The sequence below is a fragment of the Pagrus major genome, chromosome 12 (assembly GCF_040436345.1).
Source record: "Pagrus major chromosome 12, Pma_NU_1.0".
Taxonomy (NCBI): Eukaryota; Metazoa; Chordata; class Actinopteri; order Spariformes; family Sparidae; genus Pagrus; species Pagrus major.
Genome location: NC_133226.1, coordinates 26,476,415 through 26,493,798, shown reverse-complemented (window position 1 = coordinate 26,493,798; position 17,384 = coordinate 26,476,415). Strand labels below are relative to the sequence as shown.

At 42.5% G+C, this 17,384-nt stretch overlaps 2 protein-coding genes across 4 annotated transcripts in view; both read right to left on the bottom strand.

Moving 5' to 3' along the window:
• The window catches only part of LOC141005593 (membrane-associated phosphatidylinositol transfer protein 2-like), a 37,510-nt gene extending 21,684 nt beyond the window's left edge, over positions 1-15,826 (bottom strand). For all 3 annotated transcript variants that reach the window (XM_073477503.1, XM_073477504.1, XM_073477506.1), the window contains exons 1-4: positions 15,749-15,826; positions 4,285-4,499; positions 3,192-3,313; positions 2,411-2,644 (exon numbers count right to left, since the gene is read on the bottom strand). In XM_073477503.1, the coding sequence (XP_073333604.1) occupies positions 2,411-2,644; positions 3,192-3,313; positions 4,285-4,499; positions 15,749-15,826 (649 nt within the window). The remainder of the gene's footprint in view (positions 1-2,410; positions 2,645-3,191; positions 3,314-4,284; positions 4,500-15,748) is intronic.
• On the bottom strand, positions 5,997-8,459 carry LOC141005597 (tripartite motif-containing protein 16-like). Its single transcript, XM_073477510.1, has one exon. The coding sequence runs from the start codon at positions 8,457-8,459 to the stop codon at positions 6,780-6,782; it is 1,680 nt and encodes a 559-aa protein (XP_073333611.1). The 3' UTR covers positions 5,997-6,779.
• Positions 15,827-17,384: the final 1,558 nt, after the last annotated feature.

The window sequence follows — 17,384 nt, the reverse complement described above, 5'->3', positions numbered from 1 at the left end:
CACACCATGTCCACTGCTACGCTCACCAACTTGACCTCATCCTGCAGCAGGTGACATCTCGAGAACCGGCGTTCTCTCGGGAGATGAAAGATGACCTCCTCCAGTGTTTCAGGGACTCGGGTGAGTTTGATCCTGCCACTGTGCGAGAAGCCGGAGGGTTTGTGAGGCTACTGGAGGATGATACTTTCAGCTTCTTCCTGGAACTGATCCTTAACATCACGCCTCATGTGGACCTCCTCTACAGTGAGTCCATCGACTCAGTCTTTGTCCACAGAGTCATGCAGCAGTTCACAGACATCGTGCAAAAGATCAGGTAGATTAATATGTCTGTTGCGCTGATTAATATTATTTATTAATAACTAAATTACATTTCTACTTATTTTTCCTGAACTTCAGACGGTAGCTACAGAGGTGAGATAGCAGTTCACACACATCCATTTTTAAAATAAATATTTTTATACATCATTTATAGGGATGCAATGATATTTTGAAACCGATATGATAACCAATAATCACCTGACTCTCATGGCCGATACCAATAATAGAAACCAACGTTTTTATGCCTTCTCATGCACACCATGAGTGTAAGAAAGGCGAAGATGTAGTGGTTTATTTGATACATTTGATACAAGATTTTATGGTTAAACTTGGAGACTTTTTCCATCATGTTGTGTGTAGATGCTGTACTGGCCGATAATTTATCTGTGCGATATATATCGTGCATCCCTAATCATTTATTATATCTATATGTTGTAAAGCTGATATCCATATCAATATTGTATTAAACTGCATTCATTTTTTAGGTTTGTGACACTATCCTGGGTCATGCAAAGGAGAGGTTTGCTTTCACCAAGCACCTGATCTGTGCTACACTGCTGCAGGCAGACAGATTTCAAGAGTACAGCAGCCAGTTCCCTGAAGCAGCGCTGGACACAACCGTGGAGGCTTACCCACCGCTGCTGAACAGGGCAAGCTGAAAACTGAACTGTCACTCATCTACGAAAACAGAGAGTTCAGGAACTGCACTGGTCGATGTACCAGCTCTTCGTGAGGAACAATCTTCAAGACACCTTCTCAGAGACTGTGGTTCTGCTGAAGATCCTCATCACAACACCTATGACGACGGCTGAATCCGAGAGATGCTTTTCAACGCTGAAAAGAGTCAAGACCTTCCTCAGGAACACAATGTCACAGGACCGTCTCAATGCATTGGCGATGCTCTCTACGGAGAAGAAACTTGTCAAAGACATCCCCGACTTTAACCACAGGGTCATTGAGAAATTTGCATGTCAGAAGCAGCGACGGGCGAAATTCACATATAAAAGGTAAAGATGTCTAAATGACTGGAAAACACCTGTGAGGTTGTACACTGTGTGTTCAAGCAATGACTGATTTGCTGTTTCTGTACGTCATTAATCACTGTAGATAGTTTTAGACAGTCAGGGATAGTTGGTGATGAGCATCTTTCACATGTTGACTCACATATTTGATTTTTTTTCAAACATGCGCACGATTTAGTAATTTGTGCACCAAAAATACATACATTTTTGTACATAATGTTCAAGTATTGGTTGTTTTGTTTACATGGAATCCCATTAGCTAATATACAGTATCATTTACAGTAAGAAGAATATTTCATTAGGATTTCTAAAATAGACACACAAACATCCGTGCATTTTAATAAATAGCGTGCGAGATACAACTAAATTGCACGCTATTTAGTAATTCACACGTTTTAAAAAAACACATCCATGTCACCTCCCGGGCTCTGTAGTTTCCAGTTTCTTGAATGTCATTTATGACAGTAAATGAAGAGTATTTAGGTTTTGGACTGATTGGGAATTTGTAAATTAAAAAAAAAAAGTTTATAAAGTAGTTTTTAATGTTACTAATATTACTGTTCCAAGCAGAGTATTTGTATTTATTTAAACAGACTGGTGTGATGCACCAGTAGGGGGCTTCGGCACGTCGTAATGGTGATACATGGTCATAGCGCAATACGATAATTCAACTTTTCAGGATGGTTGTTGATATTTTTAGGATCAAAATCTTAAAGATATGTCTGACTTTCAGTTTTGTCCCTGGCTATTTTGCAGGATTATTCCCAATGCTTATCTTTCATGGTCACCCTTTACTATTTATTTATTCTCATCTTTTCGGGGTAAAGTTTGTCTGAAACTTTTCAGGACTATTCCTAAACTTTAAAAATCAATCAATTAAATCTATAACATGTCCTGATTTTTCATAGTTATCCCTAATTTTCAGGATCTGCCTGACTTTTAAAGGTTATTTCAGATGTTGTAAGTGAGACTTTACTCTGACAAAGAGAAAAGATTTGAAGGTGACTTGTGTCAAAGAGTGCAGCCACTCTTTAAGACACTCACACACCTGTGCCGTGTGCCACACCTACCCACGTCGTGTATGAAGCGCTCGATCTTGGACTGCATGCCCCAGTATCTGAACTCCACTTTGCAGAGCTTGTAGGCACACATGACGGGGCTCTGCCCGTGATTCTGGTTGATCTCCTCGATCCAGTCGTCTGACAGCGGACCCCGTTTGGTCTTGATGGACTGATACAGCTTCGGGTCTTCTTCCACCAGGTACTCATGAGGAGGGATGTAGTCCTTCACGATGTCTATGGGGTCTGCGAAGGGCACAAAATTATAAAGAATCACACGAATGCTGAGCTGATGCAGACGTGAGCAGCAGGACAGATGTGACAACGTCCTGACTGAACACCTGCCTCAAGATGTGTGTGTGTGAGAGAGGGAGTGTGTGAGAGAGAGAGAGAGGGAGTGAGTGTGTGTGTGTGTGTGTGTGTGTGTGTGTGTGTGTGTGTGTGTGTGTGTGTGTGAGAGAGAGAGAGAGAGGGAGAGTGTGTGTGTGTGTCTTTTATGTAATCACTCCCTGCAGGGAATGTGTCTGGAGCAGACTGCACATTTTTCCTGCGGCCTGGTGGATTTTAGTATTCAGAGGCTCAACACGAGCTCTCACACTCCACAGTCTGCATCCCTCTGCATCACACTGTCTTTGTTTTCTCTGCAAATAACATCGTGTGAATCTGACTCCTGATTCTCGACTCATGAGGAGACGACAATAGGCCGGTCGATCCGAGAGGCACAAACTCATACGAGTGCACTCTGGGAGTTTCCATATAGAGTGTGTGTTTTCGTGCAGGATGATAGACTTACCTACAGTCCTCTGTCTCTTTTCAGCAGGGGACATGTTGAAGACGTCCACTTGATTTCCAGTATCTGGTTTATAATATGTCTCGATGTCTATAGAGAACTTCTCTACAAAGGGGCAGGTGTACCTGAGAGACGAGATAGAAACAGATGTTTAGAAGTGCAGAGAAATGTGAAAACTCGGTCCAGCTGCTTCGTAAATGATGTAAACTAAACACTAAACGAATTAATATCAGATCTTAAATGTCAGAGGAGCTTATAGAAGTGAGGTTAGGACTAGGGATGCAGCTGATACCGATAACTGATAATTATCTGCTTTTCATGGCCGATACCGATGAGATAACCAATAATTCACTGAGCACGCTCAGAATGATGTTCTCTGGTCTCTGACGTATCGGCGATGTAGACTTTATCGCTCTGGTCTGGGCTCGGCATGCAAGTTTAAGCGTTCTTGTCGAGGTCGTGTGGACAGGATTTTGTTTTTTTAAACAGAGCAGGAAAATATTCATATGAGTGTGAACAAGGCGTAAAACTCAGCACCATGCATCACATAATCTGCATTTCAGTTTCTTCACCACCGGCTCCTAATTGTTATAAATGTCCGTGTGGGAAACAAAGTTTACAGCAGGCGACGTCCTGCAAATCCAATCTATTAGAAATAACAGGAGTCAGGCTGGCCGAGCTGGAGGAGTTCAGTTACCTTGAGCAGATAAAAACTTGGCAAAATGTGGCTCAAAGTTGGCAGCAGTGTGTGCAGTAAATGAATAAATGATTATTCAGCTGAAATTGTTCCAAATAAAGAAACCGCTCCATCAGCAGAATCTGCTGAATGTTATTTCATTCGTTTAATTTATTAATCCAGAAGGCGTATAATAAAAACCATTAACGTTTTATTGCTGAGAGTTCGGTGTGTCTACTTTAGCTGAGGTCAGCCGCCTGACATCAGCTGATGTAATGTGTGTCTGTCACAGAGCAAATGTTTTCTTTTCTCTTAAAGTCTGAGTGATTGTTGTAATGTCTCCATGTGTTCCTAAAGTCCAATCCATCATTTTAAACATGTGTGCGATGTATCATTCTCCTCTCTGTGTGGCTGTCTCACCGGGTTCGTGTATAGGGGTAGGCGTTCCAGGACTCCTCCTCCACTCGAAGGGCAGCTTGAGGCAGGATGGCACAGAACCAGGACGGGATGTGTTTGCCGATGTGATAGACCTTGCGCGTGTACTGACCCGAGCCTCCGGGGCCGTCCTCGTAAGGCTTGTTCTCCAGGATCTCCACGCCGCTGCCCTCGCCACAGCTCTCCTCTCTGCTCTTTTTCTGCAGGACGACAGCACAGAGGGAGGTAATACACTGTTTGTTTCACAGGCGTGGGTTTGATTTCAGCAGGTGACACAACACATTTAAACACATCTGCTGTACATATTGTTGGTTAATGTGTTTTTTCATAATAACTGTTAGAAAAAGAAATTTGCTTTGTAAACTGCGGCTGTATTCGCTCTACTTAAAAGGTCCAGGGTGTCTGATTTGAGGAGAATATTGGCAGAAATGGAATATAATAATCATAATAGTGCTTTTATTTGTGTATAATCATCTGAATTAGGGGTGTCGCCGATAGCCAGTATGGACCAAAACCATGACGTTCAAAAACTGAAATACTGACATCGTGTTAATAATAGACATTTGATAATCCGGTGTAAATAATCCAGCACCTCACAAATCGTTCCTTTGTTATAGTCGGTGGAGTTAATGAGCCTGAACGCTGGTTGCCAGCCGCCGTACAACCAAAAGAGAAGAAGAAAAAGCTGCAGTAACGGTGAACTGTTCGCTCGCTCGCTACAGTCTGGCTGCTACTCATCGATTCACTGCTTCTGTGCAAAATCATGTCGAAACAAGAGACGTCGAAACACACCGGGCATTTTTTATTTTTAAAATGTATATAAATATCACAATGATATCGTTATTGTAAATTATTTTTGCCACGATAATCGTCGACCCTTCTGACTGAGTTTGTAAAGATCCACAGATCAGGTTTGATGTCCTGACAACTGTCATTTACATTTTTAAATGAATCTTTAAAAGGAGCAGTCTGTAGTTTTGTGGAAGAAATGTTAATGAGAAGAGAAAAATCTTCATTGGCTGATTTTTTTTTTCCTGTCTAAACAAACTAAATAAACAAACTCTCTTTGTTTTCATGACTGAATAAACTGAATAAACAAACTGACCTTAAAGGACAGCACAATTTATACTGTTTTACTTTGTTTACATGTGGCGAACCCTGCCACCTATCTAGCTTCAAACAGTGTTCTGTTGACCTTATTTTCCTCTGAGAGCAGCTTGTTTATTCACCGTATTGGAACAAATACAAGTTTCTGAGTTTGTATTATTACCTCATTGATATTGTAAATATTAAAATTCTGACATCTCCAAAACGACAGAGCGCTTCTTACACTCAACAGAAAACAACAAAGAACACATGTGAACATTTAAACATGTTTGAGAGCGATCCCAAACCTGAGTGTGAATTTATATCTGAGTAGATTTACCACCCGGTTACACTTCAACACATTCAATGAACCAAACAGGAGCAGGAAGAAGAAAAACCTCTATGAGCTGCCCCTTTCTTAATAATAACACCAGATACTGTAGATACTGATGGACATCACTTTATTATTCACTTCTATTTTCACAAATCAACTCAGATACAATCAATAACAGTCAACTTAACATAAATGTAACTCAATAAGCTCATAATGTCTCATCATTTTTCTTTTAAATCCTTTTAAATTGAATATCTGGGCAGCGTGTTACGTCACAGTTTCTCTGCTTTAATATATTACATCATACAGACTTTTAAAATTAAATGTGATCTTAATATAAACAACCTCTGTAGATGTTCAGCTGATTTCTGTCTTTACGCACGACTGATAACGTTTTCAAATCAACTCAATCTTTAAACTTCATCACGTGTGACCTGATAAACAGTCTGTTGCAGTTTTCTTTCATCCACCTTGTTTATAAGTCTTATTGCTCTTTTCTCTGACACATACAAAGGTTTAGTACGAATCATAGACGAGTTGCCCCGCACCTCAAAATATGGAAGAACAAGTGAACAGAACAAAATATGAAGAGAATCAAAATCTGAACCGTCCTTTGTACAAAACAGCAAAACATGGACACACTTTCCAGTTTGTTGACACGTCCATCAGTAAAGTCTGTTAAACCACTCTTGTTCAATGATTTCATGAACAGATTCACTTCATCCACACAATCAGTTTGTTGGAGCAGAATCTCAGCTATGTACAAGCAAAATGAAGCATCTCCTTATTGATTATGATCATGTAAACTGAAGTCATCATGAGCAGCGAGAGCCTCCGTGGCTGAACAGACACAGGAAGGAGCGCCGCCTGAACAAAGTCCAACATTTACAGAACAACAAGAAGACGTCAAAGCACCGCCCATCATGTTTGATTGACAGGTGATCTGTGTGCAGTGAAGAAACGCCACAACAATCAGCTCTCAGCAACAATGATGGAAACACAACAAGTGTGAAGACATGAAACACAGAATTTAACCCACTGACCCTGAAATGACTTCTGTCTATTTGAGTTGACAAAACTCAGCAGAGACTTCAGAATGAAACCAGTTAAACTGAAGTCCAGCATAGAGAGGCTGAGTGAATGTGGTCTGGACTCTGTGGAGGAGAGTGATGGTTTCAGAGACGCTGTAGAAGGACAGAATACCTGCACTGTGATCCAGGTACACTCCAACTCTGGAGGACTCAGGACCTGAGACGGGAGTTTGGACTTTGTTGTACCAGAAGTTATAACTGTCTGTGGAACAACATAACCCCCAAGATTTGTCATTGAATCCAAATCCACATTCCTGTGAGATCCCTGCTCTGCTGATGTTCTTGTATGCGACTGCTACACCAACTGCTCCTCCTCTCCTCTCCACCTCCCAGTAACAACGTCCAGTCAGACTCTCTCTACTCAGGACCTGCTCCCACCCAGTGAATCTGTCTGGGTGTCTAGAATAAGACTGTTGTCGTCTCCTGTATGTTGCTTTTCTGTTCCCCTCAGATAATAACAGCCATTTGTTTGCTGTGTTTGGATACATTGTGATGTCACATGAATATCTTAAGAAGTCAGCTCTGGTCTTGGGCTCCGGTTGTGGCAGTAAAACATCCACTTGAGTCTCTGTCAGTGAGATGTTTGTCCATGTCTCTCTCAGGACGTCCTGTAGTTTGTCTCTGACCTCTGACACAGCTGCTGTCACATCCTCAAAGTACTTCAGAGGACGGATATTGATGCTGGATGAGTGTGTAGACTCACTGAGTGCTGACAGTGAGGGGTAGTTGTGTAGAAACTGGTTGTGATCCTCTGTGTGTGAGAGCTTCTTCAGCTCAGCGTCTTTCCTCTTCAGCTCAGTGATCTCCTGCTCCAGCTTCTCCTGAAGCTCTTTGACTCGACTCACTTCAGTTTCCTGCTGGGATCTGACCTGCTGCTTCACATCAGAGCGTCTTTTCTCCATGAGACGGATCAGCTTGGTGAAGATCTTCTCACTGTGCTTCACTGCTTTATCAGCAGAGCCATTGATGGCCTCCACCTCCTGTTGAAGCACCTTCACATCTTCCTCTCTGTCCTGGATTCTCTGCTGGATGTTTTGTCGACTCCCCTCGAGCTCTCTCTGCCTCTCAGTCCTCTCTGCTGCAGCTGACACTGTGTCGTGGCCTTTATGTTCATCCATGGAGCACAAAATACAGATACACTGCTGATCAGTACGGCAGAAAATCTTCAGTACCTCATCATGACGAGAGCAGACGTTCTCCTGGAGCTTCTTGGACGGCTCCACCAGCTTGTGTTTCTTTAATGGAGCCACATCATAATGAGGCTGGAGGTGTTTCTCACAGTAAGAGGCCACACACTGCAGACAGGACTTGAGGGCTCTCAGTTTCCTCCCAGTGCAGAAATCACAGGCCACATCTTCAGGTCCAGCATAGCAGTGATCAGCAGGAGCAGCTTGGAGTCCAGTCTTCTTCAGCCCCTCCACTAAAGCTGCTAACATGGTGTTTTTCAGCAGCTCAGGCCTCGGTGTGAAGCTCTTCCTGCACTGAGGGCAGCTGTGGATCCTCCTCTCATCCTCTTTGTCCCAGTGATTGTTAATACAGTTCTTGCAGTAGCTGTGTCCACAGGGAATAGTCACCGGATCCTTCAGTGGATCCAAACAGATCGGACAAGAAAATATTTCTTGGTCCAGCTGAACTGCTCTTTGCGCCATTTCACCTCTCAGCGACAACGACTGTCTGAGCTTCACTTCCTGATGACTGAAGTTAGAATGACGGAAGAAGACAAGCGATCAGAGAGAAGAGGATGTGGTTATCAACCGTGTTTCCTCTTCTACAATGAAGCCTCAGTTAAAACCTGCTCCACATTTGAAAACATCAAAGTTTTTAGTTGTAAAATGTTTCTTGGCTCCTCAGGTTTTGCTGATATTTCTCTAACTCTTCCTCTGATTCTGTTCACTTTTCTTCTCCCAGTTAAAAATATATTCAAGGTATTTTATAACAACAGCTTGACTTAATCCTGGCGGCTTTCTGCAGGTCAGGATTAGTTAAAAAAAATAAAGATTCCAGAGTTCAACACAAAACACCAGCCTTCAGTGATTCAACAATAAACAACAAGAGAGAGAAATTCAGTTTGTTACAAAGTTTCTAAAAAAATGTGTCCAGAGTGAACCCTCTTCCCAAATAAGTCAATAAAGGATCTCTGAGAAAGAAAATAAAGCCAACATCCATGATGCCGTCAGAGTTTCTTCCACTACCAGTCAGCAAGTGGAAGTGCAGCTACAGGCTAATGCTAAACTAGCATTCGCAGATCTTGCTCTTGCATTCGACTTTAAAGATGAAAATCTAAAGCTCATTCGTCTGAACAGCAGGTAGACAAATTAAATTAATGAGTAATTAGAAGAACCTTTCCTTCCATTTCCAAGTTCTGGTGGTAAATGTGGGGTTGAGAGCTAATTCAGTGTGAAAAAAAACAAAAAAACAGTCCATCCTCATCCAGACTCAGCGCTGACACGCATCCTCTCATCCTCCCTCCTTTCCTTTGACTCCCAATTAAACCCCTGCCACCCTTACACAGCACTCCTGTCTCTCACTCAGGTGTTCAACCCGGTGAAATCCACTTTCCTCTCTGAGCCGCATGGATGATGCAGCAGAGGCAAAGTGATGAGCTGGAGAGAAAAACAGCTTCCACACGGAGAGAAAAAAAAAAGAAGAAACTGCTTTTTAGTCACATTCAACCTTTTTATTTATAATCCTGCACTCCTATTCTTTAACCCATACTTATTTTCACTGATGAGTCGAGGTGAGGCGACTTTAAAAGGAGACAGATTCACAGTGTAGAGGAGGTCAAAGCAGTGATTTCTCCCCAGCCTGTGGTTTCCTCTAATAAAAGGCAGCAGATGGTTCAGGCCCACAGATCCTGTAAGACTGAGCCGTGTATTAAGCCTGTTGATTCACAGAGGGGGCCGTGGATTACCGCATCAGTTTATAAACACACTACATCTCCTTAAGAGGCTCTCCATTTAGACTGGAGGCGTCTGGGTGGCAGCACTCAGCAAACGTAAATGCACAGAGAGAGTTTAGATGGCCGGTGAGTTACATTAAACCCCCTCCAGGATGAGACACAGGAGCCCAGGAGAGGCCAGACCAGTGCTGGAATGACTCTTAATTAATCGATAAGGCTTTTCTACTCATGATCTGATCAATTTATTAACAAAAAAAGTCAAATGTTCTTTTTCCAGTTAATAAAATGTGCTTAACGTCACTATAGAGTTAAATATTTTGGGAATCTTGACAAAACAAACCCAAGAACATCATCTTGAGTGCCGGGAACTTTTGATTTTATAGCCGTGTTATGGTCCACTCATCAATAAATGTATCGATAATAAAAAATAATTAGTAGCTGAAAGCATCTGTTAAAACCTCATCTTTCCGGTATCTTTCATGGTCCGAGGTTTAATACTTTGTGTCTTTGCCACCTTTTTTTTTTTTACTGTTTAGCAAAAGAGGAAGTCAAATGCAAGAGACCAAGACAGACGGGTGAGCAAAAAAAAAAACAAGCCACAAAGTCAACTTTAATAATGTAAAGCTGAAATCCCAAGAACAAAATGCAGATAACAAAAAGGGCAGGAAAAACCCAAGAAACGGACTCAAGATAAATAAAAAAAAGAAGTCCGAACAAACCGGAACCGGAAAAAGCACAGAAGGAGCAAACAAAGGACCGGGGGACAGATACCGACGTGACACAAGGACCAAAACAGACAAACTGACAGATTGTTGAGCCGCGCCCACGATGGTGGCAACCCTGACCCTGCTCCTGAGCAGCAACATCATCCATCCATCCATCAAGACGTTTATACGACTTGGAACAGCATCAAAACATTATCCCAGCATTCCCATCTTGGGCGTGACATCAGAGGAAAATGGCCGCCGTGTGAATATGCTCCATTACTACCACAGAGGGAACCCCCTGGCAGCCTCCAGATGAACTAGCGATGGAGCAACTTTCAGGCGCCAATAATTTCAGTGCCCAGTCGGCCCAACAGCACATCCATGATAAATACTTTGTCTGCACACTGGTCCTCAGAGTATAAAGCACCTGACGCAATGAATCAAATCTTAAATCTTTGTTTGTAAAGGCTAGAAACGTTTGAATCTTCCTGCCGAGTCACGCCAGGTGTATACACACCTTATTCTGGCTTCAAACTGATGATTGAAAAGCTGTTTTATTCCTTCCACTGTAAATGTGCTGCGGGTCCAGGAACAGCACAGCGTGAATACAAATCACGGTGATCATTATTAACAGCGAGGAGTGGGGTGCTCGGGGTCAAGAATGAGAGCTCAGATTGAACACGGAGCTCTCCTCTCCTGAAGACTTCAGGGAGGTGGTATCAGTAATGAAGGTCAGAGGAGGCAAACAGCTGGAAAATTGCTGTAATCTAGCAGGTAATGTAATTTAGGTGAGGAGCTAAGGGCTTTAAATTACCCTCCTCGTGTCTGCTGCAGCACAGCAGAGAGAGCACAGGATCTGTATTAACGACATCTGAGAGCTCATAGCTCAAGTGTCGACTACACAGCGTCTCCCCGGAGACTTCGAGCAGGTTTATGGATCTTTATGAAAACAATAGAGGTGATTCTATAACTTTGGTACCGTCTTCTGGTGTTGGGCCAATTTAAACATTTACAAACCGGTTTGATATAAGAGCCTGTGAATGAGACCGAGCAGCACTACAGTCCATCAGGGCAACTGTGACACGTCGTGTTTTCATTTCTCACGACAACCATTCGACCTCAGTTCATCATCGAAATGATAAATAAACTAAGACGAGTGGAAGTGGAGAGCAGATGGCAGCGGCGGTATTTTCTTGATGATGTTTCGCAATAATCTCCTTTCTGTCCACTGAAACACTAAAGGGCTTTTAATTTGAAATGGACACAGGAAGTGTTGAGTTTGCATTAAAGTTCCCATCAAACGGTTAATTGTGTTGGCATAGTTACGTGTTTCCAAGCCCCGCCCCTCCCGCCTCGCGGTGATATAACCTTCAGTTCTCTTTCTGCGGCTTTACTCGAAAACCTTTCTCATGTGGAAGCTTTTTTTTCGAAATCGAGGATGCTGCGTCTGCTGCTGAGGTGTGTGTGTTCTGGTGTTTGGCTGTCAGCAAAATCAAACCACACACACACACACACACAAACACAATTGTTGAAGCCTGAAGGAAGCTAACAAGACCTCAGCAGCTCTGTGAGGCTGCACTTCAACCTAACGTCAGCGAGTGAACGGGCTCACAATGACAACGCTAAAAAAGTTTTTTTAAAAAGTAGTACGAAGCCTTTTGTGGCTCCAGAGGAAGCTGCAGGAATCTGATAAACTTCCTCCAGTAATGTCACTCAGTGGCTCAGTTGCATTGTGGGTAATGTAGGCACCAGGTTTTGAAAAGGAAGAAGAATGCATGGAATAAAAACATCAACATCTCTGGATCATTTGTTTTGAAACGGTCCATAACACCTGCTGCCTACATCACTTACTTCTTTCCAGGAATCTTCTCAGGAGGTTTTCAGTAAAATATGGACTCGTAAAGTAAAGAGTTACTGAAGTCCTTGTACGTTATTAAAATGCAGTGATGTGACGGGGAACACAGCGGAGAGTCTGACCACGAGAGATCTACATGAGGAAAGATGAGCCATAATTGTGAGGCGAGGAACTCGTCCAGTTTGACACGAAGATAAGAATTGTTCAAGAGAAAGAAAAACTAATCTGATATGTAATATAATATTTAACAGCTGACAGGAAAAGAAATACAGTACAATTAGAGACCAGCTCGGGCAGACACACTGTGGACCACGTCTGTGGAATTACAATGGGTCGGGCTTCGCTGAGGGTCTCGTTTCTGCCGGGCTGAGCTGTCCCTGAATAATTTATGTGACACTGCAAGGTTAGCATAAACCAGGGTACAAAACTCCGCTCCTCAGGCCTGCGTTCAGTCCAAACCGGAGCACCAGCAGAACCTCATGCATCAAGCGTTATCACTGGCTGCTCACACATTTCATACTCCCCCTCCTTCAGCCGCTCTGCCATTTTTCAAATCTGTGCAACAGACAACTCTCATGGATCAAACTGTCAGCTCGTTCGTTAAATAAAACAAAAACTGCAAAGACGACTCGCACACTGCAGCAAGTGGATACAAACGTGAAAACAAAAGTGTTAAAAAAAGCTGCGCGAGAGCAGAAAATATGTCACACAGCAGATCTTTCTGTTCTAATCTTAATTAGGACACTACAGGGGAAAACAGCTTTTTATGCTCTCATTCATTTTGAGATTTTTGGCTATTTTGCCATTTTCTTTCAGACTAAAACCTCCAAAATAAACACTGAGGTCAGATTTCTGTTCTGGACATTTATGTAACTTAGTGCATATTTAATAGATTATGCATCATTCACATATTTAAAGTCCAGAAAACTTGAAACACCCAAGAAATAATTGTCTTTATGTAAGTTATCAACTTGAGAGGTTTACCCTCAGCTGTACTTTGTGTTTAGTGCTAATTAGCAGATGTTAGCATGCTAATAATCTAAACTAGGACGTTGAACATTGGTAACACTACAGCTGCTAAACATCAGACTTTAAGAATAAAAAGATCTCAGATTCTTATAAATAATAAATATTATATACAGAATTTTGTTTAAAGTCAGAATTATGAGGAATTTAAAAAAAAAAACAATACAGCATCACTCGCTAGCATGATTTTAGCTTCACCCTCTGCTGTAATTAACAAATATGATCAGAAGTCAATGCACATTGTTCTATGATAGATCAGTGAGGTTGAACTGAAATATTTCGGGTTTCTTATTATATTTCTATGGATAATAAATCTTGAATTACAGACTTTTCTGCAAAGAAAAAGGGAAACAGGAGGCGAGGGAGTAAAAGTGTATCATTTTATTTTACGCCTCCTGTGGTTCGATATAGTTTGAAGGTACATGCCTGAATGCTAAACACCAGGCCCACTGGTTCTCACTGAAGACATGTTAGTTTCCTTCACTACCTACAGCAGCTGCTCACTGTAGATTTTATTGCGCATATATCTGGGACTACTTTCAGCGGCGGACTGATACGTAATTGTTGACATTTTTTTTCCCACGACAGAAAAAAACGGCAGCCAAAAGAATTAAAATCTATTATAACATCAGGCTGTTCATGTTATTGTGTCCACCCCCCCGTACCTGAGTGATAACCTGTATCCTGTATTTACAGTCAGACTTGTTGTCATGGTAACGCCGCTGCGCCATCACATCCTCCTCTACTCTCTCTCTCTCTTTCTCTCTCTGTCTCTCGCCCATATCACAAACAAATGATGGCAGCCCCATCCCGCCATGCTGCAGCTGATGTCACCGGTTACCGTGGCAACCGGTGCTCAACTGTGACGCTGAGCAGGAGGAGGAGGAGGGTGTGTGTGTGTGTGTGTGTGTGTGTGTGTGTGTGTGTGTGTGTGTGTGTGTGTGTATTTAATAATGTGTTTTATCAAAGCTGATTTTGAGTTGAGTTAATCTTGTCATGTTTATTTCCAACATGTCTCATCTGTTTTATTATTTTTCTCCTCCTTCTTCTTTTAATCTTATATTTCTGCCGTAATCCGTTTTATTTTTGTATTATTTTATTGTTGCCTCGTTGCAGTCCTGATGGTTCAGACACGTAACGCACTTTGTAGCTTAGTTTTGAAAAGTGCTGCGTAAAAAACAAAACTATTATCATTGTTGTTGTTATTATCAGTCCACATGTGCATACTTTTCATTTATTCTACACTCCTCAAAAAAATTAAGGTAACGCTTTGAACACACACATCAGATCTTGATGAACAAACTACTCAAGTTTAAAATCTTTACTGATGTACTTTGTATAATTTGTTGAGAACAAAATGATGCAAACAACAATCAATGGAAACCAAAATCATCACCCCACTGAGGGCTGGATTCAAAATCAAACATTTTCATCACAGGCTGATCCAACTCATGAAGCGACTCATAATGTGACTCAGCAGTACGTAATGCTCCCGATGACTCTGCGGGTGGTGTCCTGGGGGATCTCCTCCCAGACCTGGATCAGGACATCAGTGAGCTCCGGGACAGTCTGTGTCTGTGGCAGCGTCAGACGCATCGTTACTTAACATCCCATAGGTGCTCAACTGGATTTAGGTCAGGGGAACCACAGGGGCCAGTCAATGGCATCAATGCCTTCGTCATCCAGGAACTGCCTACACACTCTGACCTCACGATTGTGAATTAATGATCTAAAATCCCAAATTATTGTTTTGTTTGTCTCTGTGTCAGAATTCTAACAAGGTTTGTCAGCCAATAGCAGAAAACCGTTGGTGTCAGGTGGTTTCTGTGTTTCGTTGCCAGTTTGTGGGGGGGAAAAAAACAGTAAAATAGCTGATTTCTACAGTGTGTGCTGCAACGTTAGCTACGACAAACTGGCAACCACTGGAGTTGCATGTGATCTGGAGCGCAGCGGTGTTGTAAAGGTGAACGCAATAGAAAGGAAGAGATGAAACGACACATTCAGTGACTGAATGTGATCAATAACAGCTTCATGCTGATGTCTGTTAGCACAAACTTGTTGTGTCTCTTATTTTTCCTTCATTTATGTCTAATTTAAACACTAAATAAAATCACTTCTTACTCAGAGGAGAATATTTTCTCTCTATATTTTTCCACCGTGTGTGTTTGCCCCAAATTATGAACCGAAACACAATCCTGCCACATATGGAGCACCATCTGGTGTGCAGAACAACACGGGGCCCCGTGACCCTCCGAAAGTGCTCTTGTTCTGCTACAGTACGACACGATGACACCGTGACCTCCAGCCGCCTTCACACACAGACCTGAACTCGTGTCAGCACATGATCTGAATCACACTCCAGCTCTTTTGTACTTCCCCGCGCCACCAGACTAATCCTTTAATTTGAGATAAACAACATTTTGGCTATTAGTAATTCAGTTGTCCACTCACCTGGATCATGTAGAGCTGAGCGATGCGGTACTCCTCCACGCTCATCGGCATGGGGATGCGATACTCCTTGATCAGCATGGCTGTGGTTGAATCGGGCCGACTCTCTGTGTGTGTTTGTGTGTGTGCGGAGGGGAAGGAGTGTATGAGGGTAGTCGCTCCTCTCGGTCGGCTTCGCTACCCAAGCAGCATGTTCAAACAGCGAGGATGGGAGTCATCGTTATTCACACCTGAGGAGAGGAGCAGAAAAGAGGAGAGTGTGTAGATCGTAGCGTCCAGCGTCAGGAGGAGTTAGCATGTTTGTCTCAAGGATTAAAGCCCCCGAACACAAGCCAACACATCCTGTGTGTGTGTGTCCTCCAGCCCTCCCACAGATCTATTACAAGGTAATCCACTGACCTAGCAACATCCCTGAAATCCCCCAGCAACCTAAATCCCGACTCTGTCCACACACACCAAGATTCAGCCAAGTTGTGGTCAACGTTTAAATCCAACAAAGCTCTCTCATCTTCTGCACAGACGGAATAGTACTGCACTGTAGTACAATATTCAGATACTTAATGCGAGTATTTATTTGTCCTCCTACTTCAAACTTCTGTTTCACTACATTTATTTTCTTACGACTGAAGTTTTTACAGATTAAAAAGGTGAAATATGTAAGAAATCTGGTTAAGAAAACACTCAAGAATTGACTAAAATGATCAGCAGACTATAAAGAAATGACAGGTTTTGACATTATGACGTCTATGAAAGGTGTTCCTGAGAAATCTACTGGAGTTAGCATGCTAACCAGCTAGCCTCACGGTCCACAGCTCCTGTGCTAGTGGCCCGAACACCAACAACCCTACCCTGGTGCTCCCAGCTCCCAGTCTGGACCACTACAAAACAGATACTCTGGTGACGTGCTGCCCTGTTTGTTTTCTGGCATTTGACTTGTTCAGTCATTCAGCTTTATACTTTATTCATATATCTGTCTCTGTATCTGTTAAATGCTTCACTATGTTAGGGCCACTCAGCTAACTGAGCTACCTGCTAACAGCAGCAGACACACACACACACACACACTTTTGATTTGACATGTCAGCTCCTCCTCAGCATCAGATTTACAGTCGTTCTCAATCTGTCTGAGATTAAGTAGCCTTTGTCATGTGACTCCTGAACTCATCTGTCTGCTCGTCAGTACGCGACCGTCCCTCAGCCGCCTCACAATCATCATCACAGTCATCACTCTGTCACTTCTGTTTGGATAGACGGGCGTTGATGTTGGACCAGAGGATGTCAGCGTTGGTTCTTTAGGGAGTGGACCAGATGTCACACTAAACGCTGTTTTCTTTATGAACACAGAGCAGCGAAGCACACAGATCAGAGGATCAGCGGCGGAAGAAGGATTCAAAGACAACACTATGAAAATACTCTTAAAAGGACTCATAAAGCAGAAAATGTGTTTTCTCACAAGTAAAAAAAATATGTTGCTGGAGTTAAGATTATTTACAGAGGTTGCAAAAGTCAGTAGAAGTTCAGATACGTCTCTGGTAAATGTAGAAGTACTGATTCAGCTTCTTTACTCCAGTAAAAGTAATAGAGTACAGGCTCTGAAATGTACTCAGAGTATCAGAGTAAAAAGTCTCCCTCTGAAGGA

Excerpts from the sequence above, each read along its gene's own strand:
- LOC141005597 (XM_073477510.1), bottom strand. The coding sequence starts at position 8,459 with ATGGCGCAAAGAGCAGTTCAGCTGGACCAAGAAATATTTTCTTGTCCG.